The 19,261-nt window shown below is 44.5% G+C and overlaps 1 protein-coding gene across 5 annotated transcripts; it reads right to left on the bottom strand.

Annotated features, from left to right (window-relative positions):
- On the bottom strand, positions 1–15,468 carry LOC110985236 (uncharacterized). 5 transcript variants are annotated; one of them, XM_022246111.2, is made up of 8 exons: positions 15,242–15,466; positions 8,831–8,886; positions 4,442–5,069; positions 3,222–3,497; positions 2,854–3,132; positions 2,359–2,625; positions 1,867–2,128; positions 1–1,474 (listed from the first exon to the last, which is right to left on the bottom strand). In XM_022246111.2, the coding sequence occupies exons 3-7, from the start codon at positions 4,996–4,998 to the stop codon at positions 1,867–1,869; spliced, it is 1,641 nt and encodes a 546-aa protein (XP_022101803.2). In that variant the 5' UTR covers positions 4,999–5,069; positions 8,831–8,886; positions 15,242–15,466; the 3' UTR covers positions 1–1,474. The 5 variants fall into 5 exon arrangements, with proteins under 5 accessions (XP_022101803.2, XP_022101805.2, XP_022101801.2 ...); XM_022246113.2 differs by lacking the exon at positions 8,831–8,886 and having other exon boundaries at positions 2,854–2,997; positions 15,242–15,468; XM_022246109.2 differs by lacking the exon at positions 8,831–8,886 and having other exon boundaries at positions 15,242–15,467.
- Between the last annotated feature and the right edge of the window lie 3,793 nt (positions 15,469–19,261).

Raw genomic sequence — 19,261 nt, 5'->3', positions numbered from 1 at the left:
TCATTGTATACGTCTTTTTTATTTCCTTATTTTCATTGGCTAACAGACCTACAACTAAAGCTCTGCTTGCTCTGCTACCACAGTCTTTCCTTCTTTTTTCATTTGGTTAATGGCAGATTAAAAGGACTTATAGGCTATGCGATCTATTCTACCGGGAAACTGTTTTTACAGCCTATTAAAAGAGAGCTTAAAAGACCTCTTTATATAAATGATCTTGAACTTAATGTTGAACTAAATATAACATTTTACGAAACAAAAAAAATCCAGGGAAAATTAATTAATTATATTAATCAATCGGTATCACAACAAAATCGGTATCAAGGCCAGATCACCCGTAAAGAAACTCTGTTTACTCTTTTTCCCAAGTTTCCAGTTCCATAGACAGATTTCTGTACAAAGGCTTTCGGCCACAATCGCTGGTATCTACACAACGGAATGTATTTTTCCTTTTAGAAAAAGCGAAAGGTTTGTTCACTAAATCATTAAAAACACACGATCATGAGCTTTATTATTAAAGCCGAAACGACGCCAATCTCAGTGGACAAAAGACGTGTTTACTTTGACATGACATCATCGTTTGCCCATGCACTGGGCAGGTAAAGAAAACGTGACTCTGTCCTTTGGGGATAGGGGTCCGCTGCGATATCATCTTAGTTTCTGTTCTTTAATCCGATAGTGGTTCCCTAATGCTTAAAAAAACACACTACTGCTAATAATGTTTTAGCTTTAAAGATCACTGGATTTCAAAATTTACAAAAGCTCCGTTTGTTTGAAACTAACTTTGCTAAAATTAAGAGATTTGAAATGGTAGATAACAATGATGCTATTGTCCTGCTAACTTTGAAAATTAACGTGACGAAGTAAGTAATCTATATGAAAATATAGCATACAAAGAGGAAAACTGGGAAACGCTACACATGCACATAAACAGAAAGGTCCGGTTTCCAATTTCCATTTACCTAAATCCAGCCAACTTTTCGCAACAAACAATCTTAGGTTTCAGCTCAGGGTATACTACACTTTCCTCTACGCACTGCAAACAAAGCTATAATTTCCTCATTTAAAAATTCTTCGAAACAGTGTCGACCTGACGACCAGGATTAAGCAAAAAAAAATAATGCGGTGACTCTGAAGAGACTATGTTTTGGCGCTGTATGAAAGCTCCAATCCCCAAGCGGAGAAACTGTAGCCTATGCGAAACATGTCTATGTCAAGTAACCTTTTCATTATATCATTAAGTCTGTTTACTTCTTTCAGATTATCCTTTCAAGATATTTCAAAGATGATAATTACTATGATGCTTGTACAGGAAGTTGAATCGTACCAAATGAGCATATATACACCAACACTCAGAATTCATACTGGAATCAGTCAATTTGCTTTGCCTTGGTGGCTAGTCGTAGTTGGGAATATCTTGACTTGCTGCCTACATGTGGCTTGCAGGGAGCGAAGAAAGTCGGTGCACTCACACTCCCTATAAAAAAGAAAAGAGGTATTTCAATAAAAGGCTAACCTCAAAGCAATTTTACTTTTTCAAAAGCTTATAATAAATAAAAGGTAATTTGGCATCGAAAAATATTAACGGAATTATTTTCCCTGCTGATTCTTGGGTTTGGGATGTTTGTGTGTTTCTTTAGTCTCCTCAGTAGATTGTATTAAAACACAAATAATATTGATAACTATGCTATTGTGAATTTTTCTGCACGTAACAATGTACCGTATTATAGTATTCTAGTCTTCAGTTATACTTTGTTGTGTTAATATTATAGCAGTCTGTAGACAAAGCGTATTTCACGACAGAGAAAGTTAGACTATTAAATCTCAATTTTAACAGTCATTAGTTAAACTGTTATTGTCCACCCTTACCTATGATATCTCGTAAAACAACTGTTCAGTGTACTTTCGAGATGATTTTGATCGAGAATCACGTTGATAGTGACTAACGTCCCCAGATGGTCCGATGGATGGACTTGGTAGAGTAGGCTTGACCAAAGGTGGTTTGTTAGGCTGAATGTAGCTGAAAGGCTTTGGCGGAGTACAAATTGGTAACGATCTTGTTGGGACTACAGAAAGGGAAGCTCGTTCGGCTTGGCGACTGTGAGAGATTGGTTCCACGTTCTCATAGTCCCTATGAAATGAAATCGTAAGCTCACGTGTCATTGCTCTAGGTATCTTGATCCTTATTTCAAATCCAGTGCGGTAATTGGTGGGCACAAGCATTGTTTCAATGCTAAATATTAAAATTAAAATGATGCCATGGCCTCGTTTTAACCAATACTTAAAACATAAGCATTTAAACAAAGCGTGGACGTGGTCACTAGATATGTAATAAATATAACCACTCCGCAATAAACTCACTGCGTGGGATCCAGTTCAGTCTGTTGATATTTGCGAGGTGGTCTAGGAGGTGCCTCTGAGTTGTTGACTTCTCCCGATTGTCTGTTGACGATTGATGGTCTTGGAATGATGACGGAGAGCTGCTCAGGCTCACCAAATCTACAATGGTTGGCTGAAATATCAGTTGGGGACAACATGGGTTTCTGACCCGACCTTGGTGGGACTACGGACAATGATGATCGCTTGCGTTGACGGCTAAAAGGGGTCGATGCCACGGCTTCATGGTTTCTAGAAAAGGGAATGTGACAGTTTTCTTTTCAGAACCCCAAAGGTGGGGATGGGGGGCGAAAAACCTACAAGACGGGGATGATGTTTCTTAACATTTTTCAGGACGTTGTGTACCTTACAAGTTTTTGTTACAATGAAAAATGCAGTCCATCGCATAAAAATGCGTTATTGACAATCTCCGTTTTTGTACATGGCGTTATGCTAAAACAACTCTGTCACGTGACTTACTGTGACGGATCTTTGTGAGATTGCTGTAATCCCAACGATAACCTAGACTTAGACTGTTCCTCTGCTTCAGATTCAGGTGGAGAGTTGCTGACTTCCTCAGATGGTCGTATCGATGGCCGGACCACAGGTGGTTTACCTGGCTGACTGTGGGTGAAAAGATTTGGCGGGGTACTAGGTGGTGACGGCAGAGGCCTTTGCCTTGGGATTGGTGGGACTGCGGACAGTGAAGTCTGATTTGCATGATCACCATGAGTGGTCGATTGCATGATCACAGAGGTCCTAAATAAGAAATAGTGATAAAAAATGTTGATACTGTTTTTTCATATTGTGGCAACAATGTATAGGTACCGGTCCTTTCTACAACTTACTGCTTGGGATCCATCTCAAGCCACTGACTTTCTCGCAAAGGTAATGGCTTAGCATGAAAATCAGGTCGATAGTTGCTGACTTCCTGCGAGGGTTTGTAGACAACCCATGGTCCTTGTGGGGTCGGTTGCTTTCGAGATTGATCGCGACCGAGAGGCTTTTGTTTGCCACCAGCTGATGACGGCATTAACCTCTGACCGGAAATCGTAGGTATCATGGACAGCGTAGTCCGCATGGCTGGGCGACCATAAGGGATTGGTGTCACGGCGTCAAAGTTCCTATAAAAATGAAAGGTAACCGTTTTTGTTTTGGATTATCTATGGTGTATACAATGTATATGTATTTAAAAAAGGTGATAATGAAGCTTTTCAATGAAAGGAGACTTATTGCAGTCTTCACATGTTTTCCAACTTTCTTAAAAGTTAAGGATGAAGTCAAACGGAAGTTAGGTTTTTCCAATAGACGCTTAATCCAATAATCTCGAACGTTGAAGTGGCAGTATTATATAAGCAGGAATTTATTCTCTGCAAATATGGGCAAACCACTGTGGCGGAAACTTACGGTGCACCTTTTTTGATGTACCCCGTAGACCGGCCTGATTGGAGATTGGAGAATTTGACCTGGCCTAACCCCACGATATACTGATTAATCTTGCGCAAGGATGAGCAGCTACCCCAGACACAAGAGGTGTCATCAGCTTAACCCCCATAACCCCCATTTTACTAGCTGCAAACCCTATGGTGATCCCACGGCTCCCCACGTTACTAGCTTTACATGGTGTGCAATGACAGTAGGCGTCATGGTGTTCCCATGGCTAAACATAGCGTCAGCTTTGATTTCCCATGGTGCGTAGCAACTGACGCTGGTTCTCCCGTGGGGCTCCCATGAATTCGTTTGCAAATATTGGCCTTAATATTCGCGACCGAAGTTTAGAGCGGGTCGTAAATTTAGTCTCAAATACTGACGTCAATTTGACTATTGGGGATGTCCGTCTAGGGCCACCATACAAGCGCCAAGACCTGCACGTGCCGCTAATTGGTCAACGTGGGCATTAATGATTAATAAAATACACTGGCATTAATGCTTACCCTTGTTTCGTTACACAATGCACGTACTTGCTTGAGAGAAAGGCTCTGCAGGCATTATTTTAACTGCTTGGTCGATGTTTCCCAAGCCTGCCTATAACATTTACAAAAATAAAACACTCAGTTGCACAACTTACTGTGTCGGACCAGTCTCTTGATATTTCGAGGACGTTCTAGGTAGAGACTCAGGTGGATAGTTGGTAACATCTCTCGGCGGTGTATGGCCAACCAATGGTCCTATAGGAATTGGCTGGACTATAGGTGGTTTCCAAGGCTTACCATAGGGACCAAGTAGTTGTGGGGGGCTACCTTGTCCCTGCTTGCCGTACATTGTGGTTACCATTCCAATCTGTTGGAAAGGCATGACTATTTTCTTTCGCTCTTCTTTTTCTTTCCAGCATGCAGTACCGCCAATTATCATCATTATAACACCGACGACAAGTAAACAACACCCTATGATAATAGAATATGTTTCACGAAACTCCACATAAAGAGCAGCCACCACGATGCTGAAAATAAGCATCATTACACCCCAGCCGAACATCTTTACGATCAGGTAACGGTAATGTCCGCTACACCTAATCGCATGATTTGATCCATGGACATGGTTCACGCCCTCAGTGGACACAGTTCCCGGGGGTAAGGCAGTCACCACAGCGGCAGGTTGCTGATGGTCGTTGTGTTCGTAGGCCATGCTTTGATAATTCTTGGGACTAGAATTGGCCGTGTCGCTGTGATGTATGTGTGTGTGTGTGTTCTTACTCCCTGCAGGAAGAGTTTACAAAACACAGGAGATGTTTGAATTTACATTAGTCGTGAACGGGCAAAATTAAACATAAACTCCACGAAGGAGGCTTAATTTCAATCAGTATTCAACAGGACACCATTGTTGTCATACATGTACATGGATACGGGTCCACTTGGAAGTCCTTGCACGTTGATAGGAGGCGTGTGCATATTATACCCTACAGCCCGAGGTTGCAGACATCATTTACAATTTTACAAAATTTACAATTTACAATCACTGTTACATCTTCGTATGTACACGTAGTCATCCGGTATTCTCATCACGATTGATGTGCTTACAATAGTTCCCTCGAAAGTATGTTTGCACCACTGAATGCCCACTCAGAAGTTTCACCCTTGGCCATTGCTTTATTAGGAATACGGAAGCTGACAGTACAGAAATCCGTAGCTTGTACCTAACGCCGGTTTCGAGCACGGCTTTAGGGTGCCAGCGGATGGCATGGCACAGTGCACATTCATACTGATAGAGGACCAATCTACCGATGTGCAGTATGCGACGTTTGCAAAGTACAAGCTGCCCTTGCTGGGAAGAACAGCCTAAAACTGAGTTATCGTTGAAAAGGCAGTTTTAAGGATTATTTTCCATTATAGTATTTGTAATAAATGGAGGTTTTTCCGTGGGGCGGGTGAGAACGATCACTGTTTCATTTCAGCCGTGCGCAAAGTAGGCCTAATATAACAGGTATGGTTTGATCAACCTAGCCATTTAGTTGAGTACATGACGACACAGTCAGTGCTTTAGTGAGTTCTATATTGACTTGACTTCACAAGTCGATTGCATGTGTTTTAGAATCAGTCAGAAAAGAAAGACAGAAAACCCTATTTTGAGAGAGATGGGTAACATTAACTGACTGCACTGTGCGGCGTTTGGAATACGGATTATGGGCCGCACTGTTCTGCGTGCGGCTTCTTGTCAGCATTGTGCCTAGTGAAGATTATTCATTGTTCTTTCGTAATCGTTGAGTATGTGTAAATATAACCCCAAGAATTACAGAGGAATATATTGAATAAGTATCCTTTGATTGCTGTCAGTTGACCTAGTCAATCGATTTTGGCCAAAACGACTCCATACTCCTAGGCCTTGATTACTTGTCAATCTCAAGAGACAAGGCAGAGTTAATAGGTATAGGTTTGGCGGGGTATGAGAAAAAAAATAGTGTCGAACTGACTGTACGGTGAAGTAGCTTTTCTTTGTAACGCAACCTTCCTTTGTCGTTTACCTCGCACCTATGAAGGTTACACCCTAAATATTTAGTTTGCATAAAGTGTTTGACTGTTGAACTCTTCTTTCTCTAAAATTCTGTTTCTGTGCAGTCTTTTGAATGACTTTTTGCAAACAAGTAGGATTTTGGCTGGGTTTTTGTTTCTGTAACATGCCATCCTAAAAAGAAAGGTGAGCAAGCAATCATGTTTCCCAAGGCTGTGCTGACAAATTACTGACGCTCAGCTGAAGCATCCTCATTCATAATTTAGTAGTAATAGTTGGTTAAATTCTATTTTCTGATTAAATACTATTCTAATTCATTACAGTCGGCACAAATTACTCAGGTCTATGTACAGTTCACAGAAAGTGCTCAGACTTACTTGCTTACTCTTTTATGAAAATCTGCCGGCAGTACGTCATGGAAATTCCTGATTTTCGAGACACAACTTGAACCACGTCACTGTAAAAGATACGGACACTGTCCTGCTGGTTTTGGTTTAACGCTATCCAATCTGTACAATTGCAAGTTCACGCCTTCGTCAAGGCTAAATAGAGTTGTGGGAAAGTCCAACATTTCCTCTTATAGCATTGTTTTTCACCATCTATCCATGAATTGGCCAAAGTCTGCAACAGAATGTTTACTTTGCATGTAATTTTGTACAAAGAATTTTTATCAAGTATTTCCAAGGATCGATTTGCGCTGGGGAGATGTTAATTATTTTTGGATTCTATGCCCTGCGGGGCATGTATTACAAAACTGTATACTCAGTGTTTACCCACAAAGACTTGTGAAAAAAAACCAGAAGCGTATACGAGTGGGTTCGAGTGTTGTAATACACGTCGGGCAGGGCAAAAATCCAAAATTGTTGTCAAGCTGGCTATCCGTCCCAAGAGGGGCCAAGAGAGGGCGCAATTTTCGTAGTAATGGAAGTTCCTTTAGTGGTAATTGACTTTGCTGGTTCACAAACGAGTATGAAACGCCTGCTTTATGGCACAACAAACGTTCCAATATTTGAGGTTTTGTGTTATTTGCGCGATGTTAAAAAATGTGTCCAATAATTTACGTTATATCTGCAATGTGCAAAATGTGTGCAATGTCCAATATATTTATGCGCCATTCTGCATATATTTTCAGTGTTTGACGTTTGCATGTGCATGGGGCATTTTTATGCGGTATTTGACATTTTTTATGTGCGATCTTGAAGTAAAATATGTTCAATGTTCCAACATCTATATGTTCGATGTTCAGGAGACGTCAGGGATTCATGCATGAAATAAGAAAGCATGGCTATAAGTACTGAATTGTAGGATAGCTTAGCATAATTTATCCCTGGCTATGGCTTGAAATAACGCGACTCTCCCGCGAGTTTCAATAGCCACTTCCGTTCTCGTCGCTAGATCGGCTCGTTTCTACCGTATGGCGTTTAGGCACATGTGCGAACCAGGGGGGGGGTGATTTTAAAAGCTCGGCCCCGTAATACCTGGCAGCGGAACTTCACTGTTTATTTTCGACTTGGACAAAGACAATGCGAGAATCTGCTGGCAGGTGGAACTTCTCTGCGGTAGTCAATATATACTGTGGACTTCTTCACTGAGGAAACCGCTGCTGGAGGTGTTACGTTCCCTTTGGTATAGCATGGGGCATATGGGGACAACAATTTAACAGCGAGGTCCAAGGGTGGGCAATGGTTGTTGAGCTGTTTCTTGTTTTCAGTCTAATTATCCTTATCCATTTGCATCGTCATTACATACACAGAGTCAAGTGACCATGTTCAGCTAGCGATAACTCAAATCGCAACGGCCCTTCTTTTCGGCGGAATTTCCCTGTTGTGACTTCGCTCATGACTATGTACAGGCCACTTTCACAACTAGTGGCTTTAAACGTCAACAAGGTCTCTGGAGAATCATAGGACCCAAAACATGGATACGCCAGTGATCATAGGCCAACGAGACTGCATGTTATACTTTCCATTTCATACGCGATATACTGTAGGAAAAATATTGAAAAACAATGACAATGATTGTCAAACATCTGTGGGTGGTTGTTCTTATATTGTATCCAACAAACTTGATCAAAACATGCCAATGAATCAAAAAGTAGACTCCCAACTCTAGCAAGTACATTATTTAGGCATCGGGGAAGCCTTAATCATCGTTCATGCATGAAGTGCATGATCACCGGACTGAATCGTTTCATCGGGAACTCAGACAAATCAATGGACAAATGTTGAAAAAGTTCCACTCCGTTTTTTGTAAAACCATAGACTTAATTTTCATTTAATATTGATGTACTCTAGACTTCTTTAGTGAATTTGAAGTCATGCCGATGAATTTGAACGTAACGATTAGGTTGTGAAATATACTAATTTTTTAGTTTCGGGCTCTTTGGGGGAAAAGACGCCCGGGGTACGGTAGTCTCAAGACACCTTAGTTCCTGGGCTTCGGGCCCCCTACCCCTAACAAAAAAAACAAAAAAAAAAAACCCACCAAAAGTGCATACAAGCACGTTACTCACAGACGGTGTAGCCGCGTTACCATGCTCATCACATGCGAGGGTACGACCCTCCCCTTCTGTAAAAAAAAAAAAGAAATACCGGACCAACAATGGTACACTACTGAAATGAGGACGGCACTTTGACAAACTTCACTCAGATCCGGAAAATAATCCGGTCGTTAGAAACAACACAGACTGATCCCCGCACACACCAGGTGACGAGAAATGTAGCTCTATCCAGACGAACGAAATCCAGTCTGATGCGGACGGCCGCCTTCACGTGAAAGAGCACGTGTTCTGCGTCGGGCTGCGAGTCGTCGTACAGCGTCTCGCTGCGGGAGCACAAGACCAACTAATTGACCGTGCTAATCAAATACCAGACCAGCCGAGAGTCGGGCCCTGTATCTAACCATAGAGCTATCCGTACACGACACAGTTACGGGAGATCAAAAAATAGCGAACAAGGGTTTTGCAACCGACATGCTCGACCCAAGCCCACGAGACGTACACAAATGGACAATCCCAAAAAACGTGGTGGATCATCTCGGGAGCGGCACAGCCGACTCTGGGGCACTCTGTATTACCCATGCCTCACCAGTGCAAGCGCTGGGAAGTTTTCAACGCCCTCCCCCAACAACCCGCCAGTTGAGGTCACGCAGACAATTACACAAATTGGAAAAATGACAAAGTTTAAAAACGTGACGAAAATGCACGTTAAAAACAGCCGGACATTGAGCGTCTTGACGACTCACGAAGAGGTCGTACAACTAGCGGACCCTCACCGGTCCCCAGTCAATCTCCGGCGAAACGGTACAAGCAAGCAGGACCAGCCTGCAAAAATACCGGTAATATGAAACGGGTTTCAGTAGGTGCGGGGTGTCATTCCTCCAGACGGAACGGGGAAGAACTCCGCGGAGGGACAAGGCAACCCAATATAACACAAAGAACCGCCACGGGGACCCATCTTCCCGCAGCAGGGCACTGAAGCCACATGCAAAAAAGGTGTCATGCCTTTTCCGTAAACGGGCAACTCCGAGGCCGCCACTTGCCAGAGTCTGGACAAGAACGGACCTCTTGACGAGTTCCGTCTTGCACGACCAAATAAACGAGAAAATAGCTCAGTTGATGGCCCTCTCGATCGGAACCGGTAAAGGGTACACCAAAGCGAGAAAGATCAAAGGGGGCAAAATCAAAGTAATGACCAAGAGTGTCTTCCCCTTCCACAGGTTCAGAGTGGACTGTAGTTTGGGGAGCCTCTCCCTCCAATTTTTACCGGTCATGTCACCCCTACCAACCCAGACCCTGTTGATTTTGATGGGGCCAGTAGTCCACTGAATGGGAGCCACGGCTGGCAGGGAGGCGGGCCACGAACTGATCATAAGACCTTTACATTTAGAAAGGTTAAGGCGAGAACCGTTCGCCCGTTCAAAACAATTAATGATACAAAACAGCCGCCAGACCGATAAAAAGTCCCTAACAATGCAGGTCGTGTCGTCGGCATACTGCAAAATTCGGCACTCCAAGCTGTTGGCCCTGGGAAGTTTCAAGCCAGACAGGCGCAAGTCCTTAATAATTGTCTGAGCAAAACGCTCAATAAAAAGAACATACAACAACGGGGAGAGAGGACAACCTTGCCTCACACCCCTGGAGACAAAAAATCGTCTGAAGGAAGCCCGTTGATTAAAACGGCGCTGGAGATCTCAGTATACAGCAGTTCAATTCAGTGCCAAAAATCAGGCCCAAAACCAAAGCGGTCGAGGACCAATGAATAAAAACTCCAATTAACGCGGTCAAAGGCCTTCTGTTGGTCAACGGAAATGATAAGGCAGTCAAGGTTTCGCCCATCCACAAACTCCACCAGATCCCCAAGCAATCTGATGTTGTCGTGGATGGACCGCCCCTTGACGCCACAAGTCTGGAATGGACCGACAATGTCGGGTAAAACCCGACCCAGCCAAAGACACAGGGACTTTGCTATTTTCTTATAGTCCACATTAAGGAGGGAGACGGGACGCCTGATTTTGGGATGAAGCAGATCTCCCCCCCCCCTTATCTAACAAAGTCAGGAGTCGCAAACGTTGGGACTTGCACAAGACACCTTCAGAGAAGGCGCTACGAAAGACCCCCAGCAGATGGGGGTCCATCAAGTCCCAAAAAGTAGCATGAAACTCCTTCGGAAGACCGTCGCCACCGGGGGTCTTTCCATTAGCCATGCTGCGGAAAGCCGCATCAAGCTTGGACAGCGGCAGGGGGCTGTCTAGATCATTCCGTTGATCCTCGCCCAAATATGAGGACAACGAATCTAAAAAGGGGGACTGCTGAGAAACTTCAACGGGTTCTCCAGTAAACAAATCACAAAAGAAATCGCGATAAACCGCGGAAACACCTTCCGGAGAAGAAATAACGTCCCCAACAGAATTACGAACAGAAGAAATAACTTTGGATTCGACTTGAGAAGTCTCAAGCTGAAAAAATACCTGCACGGCTTTTCTCCTTCCGCGAGATCCCAATCCCGAGAACAGATGCGGGCCCCTTCCGGGTCAAAGTCGTCCAAGTCAGTCAAGGCACCCTTGAGGGTACCATGTTGTAACTTAAGCGCTGGACTTATGTCCCAAGAGTTAAGCTGTGAGACGACGGAACGCAGGGGAGACAAAAGTGTCTTTTGAGGTTTCCGTTGAATCCGTGCCTTGCAGCAACAAAACGAAACAATAAACGTTTAGCCCGGGAGTTGACATCATCCCACCAGAGGAGCTCAGAAGCAAACCCCTCCTTGAGAATCCGCCAACCCTCCCTCATAAGCCTGGCGGAAAGCCAACTGAAAGTAGTTGGCCAGGATGGAAACATTGCATTTCCAAAAACCCTGACGGTATTATCGGGAAAGGAAAAATGACAGAGAACACCATGGTCGCTGAAATGACACGGCACATGGTGACAAGACACGACGTCGACCAACTCGGATGCATAAATCGATCCAGCCGACTCGACGCCGTGTTGGCCGTGTTTCGCCATGTGAAAGATAGAGCCGACGGGAAAAGGGACCATCAGCAGTCGGACAGACCAATATCCAGCAGGAGGCGACCCAGCTCATCGGCCCCCAAGCCACAAGACGTGGAAGACGAGCCCCGACGGTCCAGGTTCAAGTCAGAAACACAATTATAATCCCCGGCAGGAGTACTTGGAAATTGCCAAACAAATAAGAATCGACCTCAAAAACGAAAATGCGGCGCGCTCCGGGATCAGTGGGGGCGTAAACTGTGTAGACACACACTCCCCTCCCTCCCCCAGGGATACGCAAAATACCAGATACAATCCTTCCTTCAGAATCGAAGGAAGGATCGGTAAAAGCAAACCGGCTCCTTTCCGGCAGGAGAATAACAGTACCCCGGGAAGGGGATGTGCCAAAACTGGCAAAAATTTCCCCTTCCACTCGGCCCGCCATGAGACAAGATCGTCCTGCCCAGCAATATGGCACTCCTGCAAACAGCAGATATCACAATGTTCGCAAAATCTAAAATCCCGTCGCCTCTTCGCCGGGTCACGCATCCCGTTAACGTTTAAAGTAAGGGTGGTGACCATGTCGAGCGAGCAAGGGAGATGAACAGTGACAAAAGAAAAAATTACATATAGGATGAGTCCCCCGCGGGGGAACCATCCAGAGGATCAGGGCTATCAAAGAGAGGAGTGGGAGCGACTCCCTCGTCCGCACCGGATGCGGAAGGGGGTTCTGATAAGGGGGGCTGAGACTGCCCCCGGCGGCTGAGAGGGCTGGACAGAGCCAGGGGAGGGATCTTGAACACCGTCCCCCCCCCATGTCAGAACCGGATTTCTCCGACATTTTTGGTCCCAAACGACTCCTTGCGGGCACGAGTAATATGACAGGAGGAGTCGGAGTCCGAGGAAGCGGGACGAACCCGCTTTCCCCGAGACCGCCTCCTGGTCCCTTTAGCATGGAGAAACTGGGCGGCCTTATTCAAGGCCTCGGCCTGACACTGGCATCGCCGCAGACGACGAAAGGTCGTCTGTTGATGCCAGTGCAGGTTGCGCAACCTGCAAAGTTTAAACGTCTATCTGGCGACACTGCCCCTTTACAGTGGAAACAAATCCACTCGGGCTCGGCCCCCACCGGGCTGGCCAACCAGGCTAAAACACCGAATACACGGCCGCCGGGGCAAGGAAAAAGAGGGAGTCCTTGGTTTCTCGGCGACCAACGGCACGGACTCAAAGTCCGACTCGTCGGGCGACGAGGAGGGAGCCGTGCCATCGACCCCCGTCACATCAACCTCTCTCGACTCGGGGTGAGGCGAGGGAGGGGAACTGGCCGTGGCCCGTTGGCCGGAAGCAGGTGCCTTCTGACCAACCACTTCAGCCCACCTGTTGGAGGGAGTGACTTTACTTGCGAAGGACTTGGGACAACTCTGGAAGTTGTGGCCCTCGTCCCCGCTGTAGGTACATTTCACTCGGTTGGGGCACTCCGAGGACGTAAGCCCTACTTCCAGACATTTATAGAACTTGCTGGCCTTACAGGCCGAGGCAATGTGGCCAGGGTCCCCTCATCAGGCGCAAGTCCTGGTCTGACCAGAGAAGCCAATCCAGGCGTTGCGATTCCCGATACGGAGGACTGATGGAATATTCAAGACACCAGACATAAGGTACTGCCGGGTGCCAGTAAAGACGGAGGGCTCTTGGGGGTAGGTCATGACCTTGGGGGTAGGTCATGACCCCCCCTTGTGAATCTTACCGTATTTGGATAAAATATACCGGGCGACATTGTCGTCCAGGTCTAATTCCACATACTTAACCGTGACGAGCTTGAGGACGCCACAAGACAGTACATGACATCCATCTATAGCCCGTCAAAACCAGGCATGAACTTCAAGTGCAGGAGGACAGCAGACTTGAAGCTAATATCAAATCTGGCCCCGGGCAGCGGTTGGAGAGCCTCCAAATGGTCTGGGGGGATACCCCAAGACCCGGGAGGATCCTAAAAGCATCACTAGGCGCCTCCTTGCAATCAAATTTGACTTTGGCAGCGCGGAGACGTCGGTTAGAAAAGGCCGATGAAGGCATGATCTAACAGAAGATACAAAAAGGGTAGGGGAAATGAAGTGTTGGTAGCAACTGCCTAACAACTCAAACAATCAAAATTAAATAACAGAAACAGGAGAAAACACGACTGCTGTCTTCTCCTATCTAAGAGAACCATATCGTCGCAAGGATATGTCTTAGGGTGTATATACAAGGGGGAGTCACAACTGCTGACCCTGACACACACAAACATTTTATACAAGTAGTAGGAATACACACACTGGCCCACCCCAAAAATGGCAAATCCAGATAGCTACCGCCCGCATATCGGGAAAAAATTAGAGGCCAGGCCCTGCAGCCCCAAGGCCGCCCACGTAAACGTGGCGCAGACGAACCCCAAAAACTATAGGCGCGAACTATCGACACCACGGCCCGCTTCCCGCTGCCGACCCACAGCCCAACGTTGAGACTGTAGTCACCGACTTGACCGGTCACAAGCCACAGCAGACGACAGCCCGAGTCCCAGCCTCCAAAGGAAACCCCAGGAAAAGTCCCAAAACACAGATAACAACTGATATGCATAAAACAGAAATAAACACCGAGGCAAGAACCTACAGACCCAAGGCCGCCCACAAACGTAGAGCAGACGAACCCCAAGCCTACAGGCCCGCACTGTCAGCACCACACCCCGGTCCCTGCCGCCGACCCACCGCCCAGCGTGGGAACGATAGCCGGCGACGCGACAGGTCACAGGACGTAGCACAAGACAGCACAGGACCAAGCCCCAAAGAGGAATGTGCTGAATAAAAAGCACAAAAGCAATAGGCACTGCATGGCTCACTGCCTCACAAGCAGGCCAACCCAATATGCAAAAGTCAAAAAAAGCACTGCACGGCTCACTGCCTCGAAAGCAAGCCTACACAGAACGCAGGCAGTCCGAGCGCTGCCACGGACTGAACAAAAGAGGATGATAAAAAGCAACGCTGACTATACATATGTAATTTCGACAATCCAAGTCGAAGCAAGCTTTCAAATATTCCATAAAGCAGTTCTCCAGGTTAAGGGCAATCATAAGAAAATAAATCTTCAAACAAGCCAAAGGCTGTTAAGAGAATGCACGTGGTACCAGCCAAGAGCTACATGCTAGAGATCTCTCAACAAAGACGCATGTACGTTCTGCATTCAGTAACATTAAACAAAACTTTATAAGGGACTGTTTCTCACTTTGCCTAAAGCCACAGCAAAATGTACCAGAACATTTTCCTACTATGTACAGGCTATTAAGCTTACAAAGTTCTTGACATTAAAACTTGACAAAGGTTCAAAAAGACATCATAGCAAATGACTACCAATACACTTTTCTAAGCTAACAATCTATCTACTCAAATTGGAATAAACTTGACTTACCTAAAAGAGCCAACATTCAATATTTGCGGAACAGCAGCTTGGTGAAAGTCCTACCTGCAGGAATTTGGACTTCCAAACTTTAGAGCTACAATTACTAACAACAGTTTTCTTTGTCTTTTGCTCTAAAATACTGGACAAGGAGCGGATTGCTTCACTGTTTGCTGACAAGATGTGGAAATGGCACATGGCCAGCAATTTTGGGCACATGTAGCCCACAAACTCCTGCTAGACTCCCAGACCAGTTTGCCCTCCCACTGAATAGTCTTGTTACCACCACAAGGGGTAACGCCCTGATTGGACATCCTGGAGGGGAAATTATGGGATGGAGGGTAGAAGGGGCGTAAGGCAACCCGCTCCCTTGATCCCTCTCACTTAATCCCACTTCCAAGAAGAAGACCAAGGTGTTACAGCTTGGGCACACAGGAAAGATATAAACATTTATTGTCTAGCTAAAAGTTTCAGTAGAGAGGGATATAGAGCAATAAAATGGTGCACACAGAGTATGCATTAGGAAAACAGAGAAAACGGACACAAAGTAATTTCTAACCTCAGACCTTCATGAGGTCTGGGTAAAATTTATATAAAGGGGTTATTACTGCGGAAAAGGTGTGACATCAGCATTTTATTTTGAACCTACGGTGGAGGTTGTGGGGATTTAGAGACCCAAATGGGAGCCATGCAGATTTACAGGGCTAGGGTTCCGTGCTGACGATGGCTGTATCTACCAGTAGTGTTTTTACGTCGTCGGGCTGATGACTCTACGGGCCATGCTTTATGTGGCAGACTCGTTCGACTGGCTGCCACATCTATGACCGGTTTCAACGGCTGTGGTGCTGGTTTCATCACCTTTTTGGTTGTGGTGCTAGTTTTATCAACTTTCTGATTTTTCGGCGGCCCGATGCTCGTCTCGTACGAGACTTTTATGAACTGAACTTTCGTTTTGCGTCAGCAGGCCGACTTCTTCCACTCTTTAGGACCCGATGCTGCTGGTCAGATATCCCGGGACCTCCGTGTACCGCTGCGGGTCAGGCAAGATGCCATGTTATTATGATTGTATTAAGGTGGTTTTGATTTGAAAATGAATTTAATCTGTGTATTCGATTGCTTTGCTGGCATTTTGATGTTGTGTGATTGTGAATAGTCAGAATTTCTAGATTTGAAATTGTGAAATCTTGTTTTGTGTCTTATTTATTTTTTTTTTGTCAATGTGCAACAAACTGAACATTGTTATAATGTTAAACAAAATAAAATTTGACAATGCAGGCCTACCTGTCACTTTTTCACGGTGAAGCGTATTTCTCGCAGTTCATCATTATCTTTAGCGAAATTTAACAGTGAAATTCCGCTGCTAAGAAGGACCATCCGTGGTTCCCGTTGCTTTGCTTTGGTTGTATGAGTCTAAATGTCATGCGGTAGAAACCAGCCGATTGAGCGATAAAACGGAAGCGGCTATTGAAACTCGCGGTAGAGTCGCGTTACTTCAAGACACGGCCAGGGATCTTCTAAGTTATCATACTATTCAGTACTTATAGTCTGGCTCCCTGACTTCCTGTATGAACCCTGACGTCTCCTGGACATCGAACATGCAGTATATGTGGAAGCATCGCACATACATTTCAAGATTGCACATATGTCATGTCAAATTCCGCATATATTGGACATTGCACATAATAGTAGTGGAGAGGGTCACTCTGGAACAATTAGACCTTTGCGACAAAAATAGCAAAAGGTCACATCAATATGCATAAGCATAATAATTATGATCATAAAAATATGAATAGGAATGAGGTGTAGGGTAAAATGTATGGCACAAGATGAAAAGGAATAGCATAGGGTCAGAAAGTGTGGTACAAGATGACTTTGTGTATGAGATAAAATATAAATAAGGCATATCATAAGGGTAAAACTTTTCGACACAATTTGACATTGATAAAAACTACTGATGAGTCATAGGTGGTGTAATGTCATGGAAAAATACTGACTGGCCCACCAAGAGGTCCTAAAGTAAGAATAGGAAGCGAAAATCCCTATGGTTTACAAATTCAAACAGAGCCGAGCGTTACTGTTGTTCTTTATTGTGGAACCTAAATGTAAAATACATCATTATTTAAAATTATGAATCCTTGGGGATGGCATGGCGTAAGTTGGGGACGTAGCAAAGCGGTAAATCTATTTGTCGTTCTGTGGAATATTGTGCAGAAGTTCCCTGCCATGCAGTATAAGACCCGAGAATTATTATTCGATAGTCATACCGGCAGGTAAGAACACAAAACAAATTCAGTGGAATTCATACTGTTTTCTAGTAGGCTGGTACTGGTACTGTTTTATTTCCCGTTGTTCGTCATTGATTTTTTACAATAATTATCATAGGAATTTTCAGAATTACCACAAGAGTGATTACCGGGAGCTTGTTAATTAATTAAATTGGAAATCAGAGGCATTACAAGTACTCATTCTTTTTTGGAACCATTTTTCTCTATTGAATGTTATCTTTTAGGCATGCTCCTCTTCGCCATTTAGCTGAAACAGTCCGGCAAATTTATCAGCATGTTTAGGCAAAACTCTCGTCAAGGCTTTGTTGAATTTCATGCCTTTATCAAGTTTGCCTTCGAGATCATCCACAATATCCTTGTGAGTTTCAGTATCCCTCAAATATAGGTTACCTGACAGAAAATCCTTATGGTTGTCGAAGAAGTCTTGCTTAACAGCCCAGAGGGTCTTTCTGTTTGCCTTCTGCCTGGCTTGATCTTCATCCATGCATTCGTTGACTTACTTGTCATAGTCTTCATCCCACATCTCCCTGTTTGTTTCTCTGGCTTCAGTCAACCAATCTTGGCTGGTGACATTGTCTTCCAATTCTGAACTATCTTCATCCGAGGTTTCGTCAACAACCTCCTCAACAGATTCCCAATCAGCGTCAACTTCATTCATGTCCGTTTCGTCCTCAACGTGGATATTTTCCGTTTATATCTATAGATTAGACTTCCGTCTAAACCATTTGTCACACCGGTGACAAGCATAGGGCTGGACTGCAGAAAGACCGTTCATGTTGACCCTTGGAAGGAAGACATTTAAATGACACAAACAAATAAAATCGTTCAATATATAACAAATATACACGTGTACATGTATGTGTATTTCACTGCTTGTGATTGACTTATTTCATTGTTTAATTATTTGGCTCTATTTATTGTTCTTTTGCTTTTTTATTGCTCTTTTATTGCTCTCTTGCTCTTTTATTGCTCTTTTGCTCTTTTTAATGTTCAAATTACTCTTTTTATTGTTCAAATTATACTTTTATCGCTCTTTTGCTCTTGTAATTGTTCAACTTGCTCTTTTAATGTTCAGTTTGCTATTTGCATTGCTTCACATTGCTCTTGTATTGTTCGTATTGTTGTTAGTGTGATTGCACTTGTCCAAAAAAAAACTCAAAAAACACCAAAAAATTCTTCCAATAACGGCACCTGGGTTCCTCGTTGATTGGTGGCTGAGTTCTTTCGAGCTATTCCTCTACGTATCAAGGGCAGCCAACAGAACTTGTAAAACCGTATACAGGTACAGGGTAACCGTTCAAAGTTCAAAGGATTAAGAAATTCAGCCAGGGACAACAGGGACTTCGTCCTGTATCGATCAGATCACAGTAACCATAGTAAGCCGAACGCAAGACCGTTAGCATCTGGGCGCCTTCTCTCCTTTAGTGTCCAAGGATTAAGACTAACGCTCACTTCCAACGTACACAATATGATCATTAACACAATAGTACGCCTTCACAGCCCACCCACTACGTACAGTCAATTGTCTAGGAATTATCCCTCTCATTACCCGGCGGCACGTACGGCGGTTCAGGGCTTATATTGCTTCCTACTCCTTAATTACTTTAGGACCTCCTGGTGGTCCAGTCAGTATTTTTCCAAGACAGCAAACCACCTATGATCATGAGCTATTTTGTATCTTCCTATTTCATAAGAAAAATAAAATCGTGTCGACAATTTTTTACCCATGATATGCCTTATTTATATT

This window comes from Acanthaster planci, linkage group LG07 (genome assembly GCF_054643075.1).
Source record: "Acanthaster planci isolate LZ-2023a linkage group LG07, COTS_SCS, whole genome shotgun sequence".
Classification (NCBI taxonomy): Eukaryota; Metazoa; Echinodermata; class Asteroidea; order Valvatida; family Acanthasteridae; genus Acanthaster; species Acanthaster planci.
This window is presented reverse-complemented; position numbering and strand designations above follow the sequence as displayed.

Excerpts from the sequence above, each read along its gene's own strand:
- LOC110985236 (XM_022246109.2), bottom strand. Across the intron at positions 3,133-3,221 it reads CTTGAGATGGATCCCAAGCA|GACCTCTGTGATCATGCAAT; the intron begins GTAAGTTGTAGA and ends TTTCTTATTTAG. Across the intron at positions 2,129-2,358 it reads ACTGAACTGGATCCCACGCA|GGACTATGAGAACGTGGAAC; the intron begins GTGAGTTTATTG and ends TTCATTTCATAG.